General features: G+C 45.3%; 1 protein-coding gene across 1 annotated transcript in view; it reads left to right on the forward strand.

The window, feature by feature from the left end:
• Positions 1–15,696, forward strand: part of Tbc1d22a (TBC1 domain family member 22A) — a 288,481-nt gene that overhangs the window by 156,795 nt on the left and 115,990 nt on the right. Inside the window, exon 10 of the mRNA XM_075960266.1 lies at positions 169–244. Within this exon, the coding sequence (XP_075816381.1) occupies positions 169–244 (76 nt within the window). The remainder of the gene's footprint in view (positions 1–168; positions 245–15,696) is intronic.

Genomic DNA, 15,696 nt, shown 5'->3' on the forward strand with positions numbered 1-15,696 from the left:
TCTAGGGGTGACCTGTTGTCTCTTCCAAGTTCTGGGGTCACAGGTGGCCTCAATAGCTACTTGGCTTTTATATGGGTCCTAGGTATCTGAATCTAAGGTCTCAAAGCCTCCTTAGCCACGTGTTTTATTTTATGTACATATCATATGCATTATTATTTTTTTCCTTAGGACAACTACACCTTTGCCCAGCCTGGGATTCAAATGAAAGTGAAGATGCTGGAAGAACTTGTGAGCCGGATTGATGGTGAGTCAGCTCCAGAGAAGCCCTTCCCTGAGGCAGGGGAGTGCTAGAAGGAAGCCTGGGGGGGGGTGTGGCCCTGTTCCTCAGCTCTACCAGACACTACTGTTCTTGTTCTCATTTGGCTGGTGGTACCTGGGCCTGCTAGCTCTCACCCAAGTGCATCCTTAACAGGAGAAGATGCTGTTCTGCTCCTTCATTCTGGGCTCCAGTCAGGACTCTGTGGAGAAGGAGACGCCCATGCTCCTGGCAGCCAGCCTCCCTCCTGGGTCAGCTGCAGCTTCTCGTCTGGGCAACCGGGTGGTTGCTGATGGCTGTCCTTTGCCTTGCCTCTTCTGCCTGTGTATATCATTTGCTATCAAGGAGGATAGAATAATTTCTCCATGGAATCCAATTAATTACCAAGTCCAGAAAGAACATCTTCAATATTATAGAAAAATTATAGTGTGTGCTCGGGCAATTTTAGATTATGCTTTCATGTTTAAGTGAGGCCTTTGAAATACTTTTTACCTTCGTCCTTAAAATAATTCCCCTTGCGATGTGCTGAATGTCATATTGCAATAGCAGAGTTTAATTAAATGAAAGTTGAGAGATAATGCTTGCCCATTCCAAGCAGAGCCTCCTGATAGTTTGTTAAATTAATGAGCAGAGCATTAACAAAGTGATGCCAAGCAGAACCAGGCCTATGTATATATGTGACACCAGCCAGTCAGCGCTTAGCTGTAGAAGATGCTCCCTGCTTCCTAGAGTCCCCAGTGAGTCAGGCAAGTCCCTTCGCCAAAGGTGCAGAGCACTGTTGAGATGTAGTCCTGGCTGTGTGCCTTCTGTATGTGCAGGCTCCACCCCAGCCTTCCCCTTGTTGCTACTAAGGAAGGAGAAAATTGTGACAGCCCTCTTCATAGGAAGACACTTGGTTTGGGAAATGACTGAGTGGCATTATAAACCAGAGCCAAAAATTTCTAAACTGCACTGTGTTCTTTGATTGAGCCTGGGAGTCGGTTCTGTCTGATGGTTATTACCTCATTTCCATATTATGAAGTCCCATGCACTTCTAGGGATGCTTTATTGGATTCAGTGTGTTTAGCTGCTTTTCAACCTCTCTCCAAGTGCTGCTCTTTCTTCCGTCAGTGCACCCTGTGCATTTATTCTGCACTCACGTTGCGCTTTTGCTCAGCTCTGGTTGAAGTTTTTTCCTACCAGCGATTTCACAAGTGTCCCTGGCCTCATTTAGTTCTTTGAAATACTATTTGCAGGAGCTGTGAGTTACACATTTCTAGCAGGTTCTTCTTTTCCTCCTGTGCCCCTTAGAAGGCTTATTTTATATTTTCCATGAGCCTTAAGTTGTGGCCAGGGCTGGTTTGCTCCAGCGCTGCAGTTGGGGAAATGCTTGAATTGATTTTTTTTTTCTGGTGCTGTGGTTCAGAAGGAGGCATACTGCAGATTTACACTGTGATTGTTCAGAAGAGCAGCAGCGACTACCGCAGAGCTGCCCGCCTGCGCTCTGGGTGAAGCGCGTCTTTATTTCTAGCAAGGATCAGCTCCTTACAGCACAGGATGGTGTCTGCTATCCCAGGGCAGGCTGTGCAACCTGTTTGTTTCTGTTCTCATGACAAAAGCTCTGAAAATATATGTAACTACCTCATCATAAGGACACTGGACTGTGTGAGCAGGAAATGTTAGTCCTCGGGTCCTGCAGCCCTGGCTGGGAGCCTTTTCCTCACCTGCCTCCACCAGTGTTTGGAGAAACTCCAAGGCTGCAGCTCTAGTAGCCTAACTGTAAACCTTCATTAATGGCAGGATATATTATGTAGAAAAAAATTCTAATCTCTTGTTTGAGTTCTGCATTTCTAGGGAAGGTCAGTACTTATTTCAGTAAGCATTGATGCCTTGGTGAGGGGGAAGTTCTTGTAGGCCTGCTGAAGAATGGGGGTTTTATGCTCTGTTCCAGATGGGTGGTATATCTCTGCAGACAGAAGTAGAGAACCCGGGAGTGGTGGATGTGTGAGGCTGTGGGAATGGGGGAGAAGAGATAGAGAATCAGAGAAGGGAGGAAGGCAGGCACTGAAGGGTGGTGACTGTTGAAGACGGGTGCTGTCATTATTTTCTTGTGGTAAGGAGTAGTTCAAGAATTTTCCAGAGACACTTTTTAGAAATTTCCCATTTTGAGTCGTGCTTCTCCAGCATGGCTGAACCCCTTGCGAAGGGCATGGGACCATGAAAGTGCACAGGTGACTAGGGTCACATAATGGAGGCAGAGCAGGAAGCAGGCAGCAGCCTTTGAGATGGCACTGGAGCGGAGGAGCAAAGGCTGTCTCTGGAGTGGGCAGATGGCCTCCGTGACATCCATGGAAGCCCTGTGGAATGGCAACTTGAGCCTTTGGAGTTGGGACTTAAGAGAAGGTGGAATGGGAGGAGCTTTTACCATAGTAGATTCCTGCTGAGAACAATTTAAAAGGCAGCTGTAATGTTTTCAAAACCAGTAAAGAAAGAAAGAAATGAAAAGGAACAGAAAAAAAATTAAGAAAGAAAAGAAACTCAAGAGTCTTTGGAGAGAAGGGATGCTGTCAGAGATACAAGGGTTACTGAACCTTCCTGGTAGGCCCCAGTGAGATCAGTGCCAAAGCCACTGCTGTCCGGTAGGCATGCCCACTTCCAGGACAAGTGGTTCCAGGGACCATCTGCCAGCCTTATGGGATGCTAGTTGGACTCTGACCTACTTTGGACATGCTGTCTACTTCCTGATTGCTAGAATGGTGACACATCAGGGTGTGTATTTTCATGTGTGTGTAGGGGGGTAGGTGACACACCAGGGTGTGTATGTTCGTGTGTGTATGTGTGTGTGTGTGTTTGTGTGTGTGTGACATACCAGGGTGTGTATGTTCGTGTGTGTGTTTGTGTGTGTGTGTGAGAGAGAGAGAGACAGAGACACTAGGGTGTGTATGTTCGTGTGTGTGTGTGACATACCAGGGTGTGTATGTTCGTGTGTGTGTGTGAGAGAGAGAGAGACAGAGACAGAGACACTAGGGTGTGTATGTTTGTGTGTGGGGGGTGACACACCAGGATGTGTATGTTCGTGTATGTGGGGTGAAAGCGATCACAGGGGCGGGTGTAGGGGGTCACAGTCCTTACATCACCCCAGCCTAGCTTCAAGCCATGGAGAACTGGTATTGTTGGAGATTCTGTGCTGGAGTTCTTCACAAGCCTTATGACATAAAGAACAAAATCTTTTCTGGAGGAAGACCCCCCTTGCCCCCTAGAACCTAAGTTCTCACTGCATTCTGTTTTCAAATGATGACCTGTACACAGTCAGAGGTGATCCGTACACAAGACTCCTGCAGTGGGATAAGTAGCTGAAAGAGCCAGGTCCATTAAGTGGGGTGCTTTTGCTGATCTGTGGGCACACACAGTAGAACTGCTATTCTTATTATGAATGAGAGAAAGAATCATGAATATATCTTTAGAGAACAGAAAACTATACAGTTTTTCAGAAGAAGTTTGAAAAATGCCCAGCCATGCAAGCCCGGTAACCTAAGTCTGATCCCTGGAACTCACACAAAAGTGAAAGGAGAGAACAAAGTCCACGGAGGTGCTCTTTGACCTCCGCATATACGCCATGCTACACTCCGTCTCTCTCTCTCCTTCTTTCCCTCCCTCCCTTCCTCCCTCTCTCCTTCTATACCTCCCTCTCCTTCTCCCCCCACCCCCGATAATAATATGACACTTAAAAACCAACTAAATGTAGAGCTCGGTGACCGGGCCTAACACCTGAGACGGAGGCCGCAGAGCAGCCAGTGCAAAGACGGTGGATCAGAGAAAGGCCCAGTGAAGCAGAGAGAATCCTGAACACGAAGTGCAGTAAGGTAGAGACGTAGAACATGAACTAAAAACTCCATAGGAAGAGAGGACAGAGGTTAGTAATCTGAAGAAACAATGCCACCCACTTTCAGAGTCAAGAGGCCAGTGGATCCTAGATGGAATTAACAGAGAAAACTGCGCAGTACATCACAATGGATTTAATTAAACCAACCACAGAGAGAAACTTTGTGTGTTAGAAAACTGTTACAATGTATATTAAGACATCCTCAATCTTGTGATCCTCCTGCCTCAGGCTTCTGAGTGCCGGAATGAGTCACCAGAAACTGTTAAAGCCATTACAGAAGGAAGATCCTCATCAGGGATAGCTGTTCATCGGGAACGGTCTTAATAATACATCAGACCATGTTGTTGGTCTGCTGAAAGGGTTCCTCTGGGTCTGCAACCAGCAAATGTACCCTTTAAGGTGGAAATGCCAGTCTGTGTGAACCCCGATTGTTTCACACTGGCCCAGGACACTGTAAATATGATGGAAGGTGAATGAACGCATATGGTAGCTGCCTGGGTGATACAAGCAGGAGAAGGGTCCCTGGGAGTTTTAGACCCAATGCAGGAGACAGCTTAGCAACATGTCCAACCTGTAGGGAGTGGCAGGCTGTCAATCAGAAGTCTGCAGACAAACCAGATAGCACTACTTCAAGAAAGGCAAAATCTCTTTCTCTGTCTAGAGGGTCAGTCAGATCACGGGCCCTCCAGGGCATTGGAAATGATTTTAGAGTTCCCATCTGAGAGCAGCTATATCCATAGCAGAAGCTGGCTTCCAATCCTCACTTGCCCCTTGTCCTTGTGGGAACCACAGCCCTTGGGCATACAAGCATGCAGTCCCCATTCCCTCCTAATTGCACACTTTCTTGCCCTAGTGTTGAAGGAGCAGCTTCTGGGAAAGGAGTTTCTTCTGGGCCAGGCTGCCTTGACAGGCCACCTCCCTTGGGAGAAATGGGCTTCACTTGGGCCATCTGGATTGCTGGGAGGTGGGTATTAGGGAAGACTGCCACATAGTGCCAGTTGGGCTGTGGGCACTTTCTGAACAGGTATGGCCTTTAGGAGGTGGGCAGGTCCTCTGATGGGCTCAAAATAGCACCCAAATTCTTTTTCCTTTTTGTATCACTTCTTGGTCTGCTCTAAGACATGCTGCTTGTTTCTCTGTTGGGAGAAGCAGGTGGAACCTGCAGCTGGACTGTACTTCCAGTCCTCCACCCCACCTGTGGTGGACATGGCAGACTGCATGTTTGGGAAGGGTTGTGTGTGAAAGCATTTATTCCGAGAAATACAGACCCGTGTTCTTTCCCTGCAGAGCCACCACAGACAGCTGCTTACTGTGCTAGTATGGTTTAAAAATCTTTACTATCTTCCAAAAATGCTGCTGGGAACACTGGTGACCCGGGAATGATGCTGTGCAGTCCCCTTGGACTCTTCTGTTGCCTGCAGAACTTGAGAGGATCCATGTTCAGGACCGTGTGTGACCAGGACTAAAGCCCTCAGGCCAGCCTAGATATCCCAGTGGGATGTGAACACTCTAGTGTTTGCTTGGGATGTGGTGCCATTTTGTGGTACAAGGCCTGCAACTCTAGTGGCGCCCCTCACTCTGTGACTCCTCTCTCACCCCCACATGTGCCTGCTGCCACCTCCTCCTTCCTCTCGACTTTCTGTCAGCAGTGACTCCTCCTCTTCTAGTGGCCTCTGTTGATTCTTGCCTGACTCAGCACTGCCTGCTTCTCTGAGAAGGTGAGCTGGGACTCCTCTGTGGAGCTCACGAGTACATGGCCATATACCTGAGTTGCACTGAGTAGCGTGGTGGCCAAATTCCAAGTGGTTGAGTGTTGAAGTCCACATCATCCTTAGAATTAGAAGCTAGAGTACGGCCTAGGCCTTGGGAGTCACAGAGTCTGCAGCTCAGCAGCTCAGAGCAGTTGTCCTCATGCAGCCTTCCTGTTGTGGGTTGGGGGCTCCGTCCTGTGGCTCTTCACTCTGTGATTCAGGCTGATGGTAGCGACTGTCACACGTGTACTTGGCGAGTGCCTGAGACAGGAGGAAGGGGCCTGAGAAGCATGTATGAGCTCCTGGTGTGTCCAGAGAACCGGTACCAGAAAGCCCATTTCCATTTTAATTGGGCAGCCCAGGGCATTTGGCTGCATTAGTGGCAGGGGACAGCCCAAACTGAGAGGGCAGTCCTGAGCACAGCTAATAGACACTACAGTCACCAGCTCAGAAAGGACATTAGAGAGTTTAAAAAGCTTCGGTCCCATCCAAACTCGAACCCATTTCACAAACATCTAGAACATTGAAGTCAGGAAAGGTTAAGGGCTTCAGGAAGAATAATTAAACCCTACAAAGCTTATAGCCAAGGGACTTAAATGACTAAAAGCTGCGTGTGTCTTACAGTGGCTTCCGTCCATATTCCAGTTAGGTGCGTATCACAGAGCTCCAGAGAAAGCAGGATTGGAATGCTGTCTGCTCTACTCTGTCCTGCCTTTCTTGTTGTTCAAATTTATTTAGGAGTTTGCTGGCTACAAAAGATAGCATGTGTGTTCACTGTCCACCTCGCCTGAGTTATTGAAGCCCTTTTATATATAATAGCCCTCTGCTCCAACCCTTAAGTAATTTCCCATTTCAGTGATAGGTGTCTGTTAGACTCCTGCCTCCCGGGGGAATCAGCCCAAGGAAGGCAGCCTGTAATTTTTGCCCACGTTGCATCTGGAATGCATATGTGTATTTGGAAGTGAGAATTTACATTTTTGCAGCAAATCGTAATGACCCCTTGCACATATTGTCATTAACATCCATTATATCTGAGGTCACATGGCCTGGATTGCTGCCAAGGTAGAATTGCCAGACATGAGCAGGCTTCCAACCCTTGCCTCCCAAAGGCTGTGACCAGAACACCTCTGGGGAGTCCTGGGCCAGTGCCCACTTCCAGGCCTTGTCCTCATGTCATGTCTCACAGTGGCACAGATGTAACCTCTGCTGTGTCTTCTGACATGTGAGACAGAGAGCTTGCTCTGTGTTAGAAATGGCTTGAGCATGTGCAGCCTGTGCAGTGCCTGAAGAGACACTGCTCATGCCCATTCAAGAAGACCCGGATAGTATCACAAGAGCGAGTTAACAGTGGAGATGGAGTGTTGGCCATTCAGGGAGGCATTGATACCGTCTCCAAGAAGCCTGTTTCTGGAGGCACAGGGACTGTGTGAGGTGACTTCAGGGAGTAGGGAAGAGGCTACTACAGGAGCTCTTTTGCTCTCCCTGGACCTGGGTCTACTGGGCTTTGCCCCGGGAGGTTGGAGGGAGCCTAAGGTAGAGAGGAACTGCTGGGCCTGGCGGGTGGGCTGGGGGTGGGGCTGGGAAACTGGTGAATCAGGCAGAGCAAAGGTTGTTGAGGAGGGTCAGCCAGAGATGCTGCTGCAGTGGTGTGGAAGCTGTTGCTCTTCCACTTAGAGAGACTGAGCTAAGGAAATGCACCTTCTTGGGTTTCTTTACATACTTTGCTGTCTCTTTCCTTACTAAAAACAGGACTAACTCTGTCCTCTGATCTAATCTCTCCACCTCACATGCCTGCTACAGGTCCAGGGCATTAGATTCAGCAAGCAAAATACAGCTGTTGCCCTTGACTTTCAGGAGAACAATGACAGGTTTTTAATGTCACATACCTGGGCAGTATTCAGCAAAACTTGACTTCCCTGGGCATCTTTTATCTTACCTGTAACCCTTCCAGGGTGGGTTCAAAGGAGCAAAGTATAATTTAAGCCTAATTTAAGCTTCAGGCTCTCTTTTCTTTCTATAAACTTCAGAGAATGGGGAAAATATGGCCTTAAGTATAATAGATTATTTGAAATTATGCAATACAGCCTTATATACACTTGTACACATCAATTATATAATCCATGTACCTATACACAAAGCACACATATATGTGCCTGTGTGTATATACATATACACGCACCCCTATATATACACCTGTGTGCACACACATACATGCTTTTATACACATGTATGCATATATACCACCTGCATAACCTATGCATACCTCATGCATTCACACCTGACTGTATGTGCCTGTATATTTATACACATATGTTTGTATTCATATGTATTACACCTGCACTTGTATGCACTAAACACTTTTGTATACATCCATACTCCTGTATATACATTCATATTAATTCATATATATCTATATACATATTTACACACACTTGTATACGCATAAGTACACATGCACTTGTGTATATGCACTTCAGTATATACATACACATATATCTGTTTACATACATAAACACAAACACACCTTTATACCCTTGCATATGAATCTCAATATGCATACACACCTGTATACATTTATTATATGCCTGTATGTATACACATGTATCTGTATATAAATATATATACACATACATACCTGTTTGTATGCTTATATATACCTTATACATAGACATACCTATATGACATTCACCAGTATACATATGTATATTATACACATCTATACACATTTATATATACACATATCTACAGCTTTGTACACATGATATACCTATATATACATATGTTTAAACCTATATACAAATATATACATCAGTGTATATATTTTTAACCTATCTTTGTATACACTTTTACCTACCTACACACATACACACACACACACACACACACACACACACACACACACACACACACGCATGTATGCATGCCCGCACATGCAGAGATGTGATTACCCTTACTGGCATGGTCACTGGCTCTGTCATTGTTACACCTTCAGATGTGGCTCTCCTTATTGGTGTGGACACTGCATTGGCCAGTACTGCTGTTGCCGTTGTCCTGTAGATGTCTTGGTGCTGGCTGCACGAGTCTGTGTCTTGGTCTGTTGGCCTTCAAAGTATTCTTCTCTGTGGCCAAGACTGACTGAGCTCCATAAGCAATAGGTCCCTTCAGCTTTTCACTGTGAGATGCTGCTGAGGCTGGATACCTACTGCTCTTTCTTTGTGAGGTTCTCTCTCTTCTGTCTTATGAGTGATTCTCTGCAGGGCTAGCCTAGTGTTCCTATACTGTGCTGGTAGATGCATTTGCCATTATTCAGAGCCTGCAGGAGAACGGACTTTTTGGTTTTTCTTTTGTTCTTGCAGTGGCCATGGATGTTGGCCCCTGAGCTCTAACAGTGTGTCACTGAAGTCTGCAGGTACACTAGGTTGCTGCCTAGGGTGAGGGCCTTGGCTGGTTATCCATTGTTATAGAGGTTCTGTGTTCCCCTAAGCTTCATGACATTGGCCAGCTACTGAGTTGCACCTCTAGAATCATGGCACAGTGACTGCCCTGTCCTCCTTTGTCCTTCTTTCTCCCCAGCTTGAGACTGGCCAGACCTAGGGATTCCCATTGTTCCCTTTACAGGAGTGCTCAGGGCGCACGCAGGGTCTCTGTGCCTGTTCCCTCCTTGTCTGAAGCCATTGCGGACCTTATTGCTACCTTCCTAGCAGTCAGTTGTCTTTTCTCATCACTGTGACTAAATGCCTGACAAAGCAGCTTACAAAAAGGATTTATTTTGCCTCATTAAAAAATATTTACTATTTTTTTTACATGCATTGGTGTTTTGCTTACATATATGTCTATGTGAGGGTGTTAGATACCCTGGAACTGGAGTTATAGATAGTTGTGAGCTGCCATGTGGGTGTTGGAAATTGAACTCAGGTTCTCTAGAAGAGCAGCCAATGCTCTTAGCCATTGAGCCATCTCTTCAGTCCCTTGCCTCATGTTTTTATGGCAGGGAGGGCATGGTGGCATTCATGATGGCAGTACTGTGACTTCCAGAAGTGAGCACATGTGAAGATGAGGGGTGACAGAAACAGAAATGGTCAAAAACTAGATGGCCTAGTGCAGGCCGTGGGAGAAGCATGCAAAGCCAGCTTCTTTATACAGAGTGAGAAGCTACTGTTGGGGTGCTAGCAGGATGCCTTACACACTCGCCTCCGCACAGGGTCCCAGGTACAGCTCCTGGGTAACCAGTTACAGAGGAGGCCACAGGTGGAAGCTGGCGAGGGGCCTGTGGCCAATAATTTTTCCCAATATTGCCCCTGTTCCCTTAAGGAAGAACACACTAGAACTCATTACTGAGCCGTAGTCCTACCTCTGCGTGTTAAACGGCTTTATCTCCGTGTACATTTTCCCTTTCTTGGGTTTTTAATTCCAGTTAAATGTGATTTTAATGAAATTTCTCTGAAAGCTGTCGTGACTACATTGTAAGGTTAAAATTGACTTATTCTTTCAAGATAGGATTCAGTTATAGCTAGTAAACTAGATCAGTTTTATTACCAGCCAAGTGAAAATATTTTTATTACTCTGACAAGGTAAGCAGTCGGAGAGCAGAGAATAAATCAGCGGTGTGGCTCAGGCCAGGCAGTCCTTACTATGACTGCCTCTTGCCACACAGCAGTGCCTCTCCAATGTGCAGCCTCATTGGGCCTCAGAATAGCTGATTCCAAACTGGAAATGATGATGGTGTTTCATTTGAGGTATGCAGACAAGCTGATTGAAAAGCACATATGTAAATGCAGTCCGTTTGGGACCGTGTCACAACTTGGGGCTATTCCCTTGGGCAGAGGAAGCCCTGTGTGTAGCGTACAGCATAGGCCTAGCTCAGCCCCTTCCCTAGGAATGTGCCACAGTATCCGGAACTAGGCAAGAGCCAGTCTTAAGTGCTTGCTTATATTCCTCTGAGGACTGTATCCCTGTTGTGCCCTGTATACCCATTAACTTATAGGCCTCTGGGGTCTCCTGGCTTTCCCCCCAAATGGATAACATTCTGGGGAGACTGGCATGCTTTTCTGCCTACAGAGTCTTGATCTGGGGACAATGGTATTTGCCACCAACTGCTATTAGGATGACCAGATGCTCGGTTCCTCTGCAACAGCTCTGCTCTCAGCCAGTTCTTGGGCTTTCTGGCCTTTTCATTCAGAAAGCCTAGAACCAGCCCCATGTTGGAATGCTATTTTTAGCTTGCTCTTCTGCCAGCTTTTGCTTCAAGTCTCTGATCCTAGGGCACATTTTCAGTCCACAGGGTTGTCTTGGAATCTTGACATCAGGCCAGCAGGCCATCTTTTCCATCCCCATTCTTAAAGTGGTACCCTGGAAGAGCAGCCTGTCTATCCGTGGGGTCCTCCCTCACCCTCCACTTCCTTGTGGCTTTTAGGTCCTGCCACTCCTTCTTTTTTCCTTCCCAGCACGGCCTCATCTTCAGGGCTCTTCCCTAACAAGCTGCGAGGGCTTTGTTAACACCAAGAGTCAGTTTGTTGTCCCACTTGTAGAATGGGGACACCCCATGGATCCTGGGACTTGTGGCCTTCTGGTCGTCTGCCCATACACAAATCCCCGGCAGGATAGAAGGATTGCCCACCCCCCTTCAGGCCTCATACTGATGGGCAGCTGTCTTGTGTTCTGTCCTACATTAGAATGGTAACAGTTGCTCTGAGAGCCCTTTCCCCAGGCCACACTCAGTGCAGCTGTACAAGAGACCCCCAGCACATCTCTGCTCCCCACATGGCCCATTTCACGGCTGTGGGAAAGCCAAACTGCTTCAGTTACTGCAAGGTGGGAAGGCAGGACCAGCACTCCACAGAGACACAGGCCTCTGTCCCTTGGCACTGATTCTTCACTACCCCCACCTCTCTCTCCCCACCACTGAAAGGTTCTGGGACAGGGAGGCAGAACCAAGGTGGGTGCCAAGTGTGGAGTATTTACCACCTGCAAGTGGCAATGGCCACCTTGGGCAATGAAGTACAGTGAAGCCTGGCGAGCTCTGGACCAGATGATGGTGTCTCTGTGGCCCCCATGCCGAGATTGATGTTTCGGGTTTATTGCTGAGCTTAGATCAGTTAATTACATCGTAAGCAGAGACTTCCGATTGCAGTGATTCGCCTGACCTTAGGAAGAAAAGTTTTGGCCTGAATGTAGGACATCAAACCTGCTTTTGAGATGAGCTGCAGCATCCTTCCTGTTTATGCTGCTGGAGAGGGTCTGTGTGTTTTGTCTTTTTCATGGTAAAGGACTGGAACCTCCCCTTACCCCCCCCCCCCCCCAAGTTAAGTAGCTACATCAGCCAGGGTCTGTGACACACAGGTCTGGAGACCACACCTTTTACTTTAGTCTCCCATTCAGAGGTGGACTTAGGATGGGTCCTCTATACTCTAGTCCCTGGTGGGCTCCACTTCCAGCTCACCTGTGTCCTCTGTACTCACCTGCTTTTTCTCTGTAGTCATGTATCCCCATCACTGCATGGGTTCATGCCTCATTCTGCTAAACCCAGTCTGTACATCTTAACCTTAGGGTATGTTGACAACAGGGCTGTCATACTGTATGAGGGTCTTTCCATCATGGGTACAGTCAGGGTAAGCGCATGGGAATACTAATGTACGGGTGGAATGTGGGCTGTACCTCACTTGATTTGCACAGGTGTAGTAGAAATTTTCTCTGAACCACCAACCAGCTCCCAAATAAGACATGGAGACGTATTAATTATGAATGCTCAGTCTTACTTGGGCTTGTCCCACTATCTCTTTTAACTTAATTTAATCTGTTTATATTCATCTACATTTTGCCTCAGGGTTTTTTCCTTTACTTCATTTTACGTCTTACTTTCCTGCTTTCTCCATATCTGTCTGGCCCTTAGTGTCTTCTTGGCGTCTCTTTTACTTTCTCTCTTTTTTCTTTTCTGAACCTAAACTCCTCCTATTTACTTTCCCTGCTTAGAAACCCTCCCTATACCTCCTCCTTCACTATTGGCTGTCTAGCTTTTTATTAGATCAGTCAGGTGCCTTAAGCAGGCAAGGTGAAACAGAAACACATCTTTACATAATTAAACAAATGCAGCACATCTTTACATAGTTAAACAAATATTTTGCAACATTAACAAATGTAATACATCCTTATATGGTTAATCAGATAATCTGCCACATTTCCCCTTTTTTGTTTAAATAAAAAGAAAAGTTTTAGTTTTTTTAAATATTTATTTATTTATTTATTATGTATACAATATTCTGTCTGCATGTATGCCTGAAGGCCAGAAGAGAGCACCAGACCTCATTACAGATGGTTGTAAGCCACCATGTGGTTGCTGGGAATTGAACTCAGAACCTTTGGAAGAGCAGCCAATGCTCTTAACCACTGAGCCATCTCTCCAGCCCAAAAGTTTTAGTTTTAACATAGGTTATATACAATAAGAAGAATTCTCAAGTAAGAACTATATTTACAATATCCAGTTCTTTTGAATTTGGCAAATTTAGAGAAAATACTCCATTATCTATCCTATCTTGGTGAGTCCAAAGTTTTGTACCTAATTTACTTTCTATCTTAATTTGTATTACCAATCCCCAAATTATCTTTTTAGATTTCAAAACATTTTCTTTTCTTTTAGATTTATTTATTTATTATGTACACAGTGTTCAGCCTCCATGCCTGCATGCCAGAAGAGGGCACCAGATCTCATTATAGATGGTTGTGAGCCACCATGTGGTTCTGGGAATTGAACTCAGGACCTCTGGAAGAGCAGTCAGTGCTCTTAACCTCTGAGCTATCTCTCTAGTTCCCTCAAAACATTTTCTTAGATAAACAATGTAAGCTTTTATGTTTCTCAAACTTAAACTTTATATCTTTTATGTAAGTTTCTTTTCTGAGTTTGATAACAAAGAAAACTATAACTATTTAATAATTTTCAATTCCATCCAAGAAGGATATATTACCTGAGTATACAGGAGGTACAGAGCAAGCAATTTTCAAAACTATAGAAAATGACAAAGACATCTGACTTCCTGGACAGTCATCCAAGATCCATCTGCAACACTAGGACATCTATCTTTGGTTTACATATCTACATAGAGGCCTAGAATATCTGACAGATTTTTCTGTGAAGCAGAAATTTTGAAGGATTGTTCTACCTTGTCTTGGCAAATTTGGAGGTCTTTCCCTTTGTGTTCTTTTAGTTCAGTTTTGTGTCCTTCTTGTTCGGTTTGTACAGCATACTGTCAGTAGTTGAGACAAGGGCAGTTTCTTGCTCAAATGGCTAACTTTTCCACAACGATAGCAAACTCCATATGGAGGTTCTTCGATGCCTGTCATTGATGTGGGAGTTTCATAAATCAATCTGTTGATTTCATTGGCTAAGCAATAAAGAAACTGCTAGGCCCATTGGATAGGCCCACCCTTAGGTGGGTGGAGTAAACAGAACAGAATGCCGGGAGGAAGAGGAAGTGAGGTCAGACTCCACAGCTCTCCTCTCCGGAGCAGACGCCTTCAGAGAGACGCCATGCTACCTGCTCCAGGGAAGACGCACGCTATGAAGCTCCAACCCAGGATGGACTTAGGCTAGAATCTTCCCGGTAAGCGCACCTAGGGGCGCTACACAGATGATTAGAAATGGGCTAAATTAATATGTGAGAATTAGCCTAGAAGAGGCTATATAGGAAGGGGCCAGAGCAGTGTTTAAATGAATACAGTGTCTGTGTAATTATTTCGAGGCATAAGCTAGCCGGGCAGGTGGCTTGGGTTTGGGGGACGCAATCCCGCTGCCGCTCATATTACTACATGTCATCGTTTCATGAAGTTGTTTGGTGCTGCCATGAGCAGATATGTCTCACTGTCCTAAAAAGCCTTAAGTTATTAAACATCAGAAATGTCATATTCTGTAGGTCTCTGAAGTGTTTGAAGGTTACCTTTCTAGGTAAAATAAATTTTAACCTTGAAAAAAATCTAACATGACTATAAGTTTGTTATAGATGACTAACTGCTAATTTGTATTTATTAATTATCCTAAACACTTTAAATAATAGCTTTCAAGGACTAGGACTTTATATTAAATTTTTAAATAAGCTGTATGGGTACAATATCTTAAACAAGAGTATCAACATATATGATAGAACAAAATAACCTTAAATTTCATCACATACCAAAATCCACACTGATGTAAAATATTTGAGATGAATGGCTGTCTTTTTATCCTATATTCCCAAATTCCTACTAAATTATGACAAACATCCAAAACCCACCAAATGACCAAAAAAGCACACCCCACCTGTTGGGAATGTGGATGTTGTATTCTCTAGTGTACAACCTTGTTGTCTGGGGGTGACGGCATCTCCAGGGGACCCCGAGAAAATTGAGATAATGGTCAAATTTTAAGGAAACTAGGTATAGTATTTGTTGTCCAGTCTATGTGTAATGGGAAACTGCAAGGCTTATCTGAAGTACTGGCTAGAATAGTCAGTGGAGTTGAACCATTTCAGCTAGCAGCCTTAAAGTTGTTCTGAATGCAGAACTATGAGCAAACTGTTACAGAGGCACTCTGAAAGGCTGGATTACCTGAGCCACCCATTTTCACTGGTGTCTGGTCCCCTTGCTCTGAAAACACACAAACTTTCAGAGGTAACATACATATCTGCATTAACAAGTATGGACTGTGTGTTGTACACAGGCCAGCCAAAGATGATTTTTTTGTTTTGTTTTATGTTTGAGCAGGCAAAAGACATCAGTCAACTCTGTAAGTTTGTTTGAACTGTATAACCAAACCTCTGTCCATGCCATATGAAGGGATGGCATGTAATAATGAGTCATTA

Source organism: Microtus pennsylvanicus, chromosome 2, assembly GCF_037038515.1.
Source record: "Microtus pennsylvanicus isolate mMicPen1 chromosome 2, mMicPen1.hap1, whole genome shotgun sequence".
Taxonomy (NCBI): domain Eukaryota; kingdom Metazoa; phylum Chordata; class Mammalia; order Rodentia; family Cricetidae; genus Microtus; species Microtus pennsylvanicus.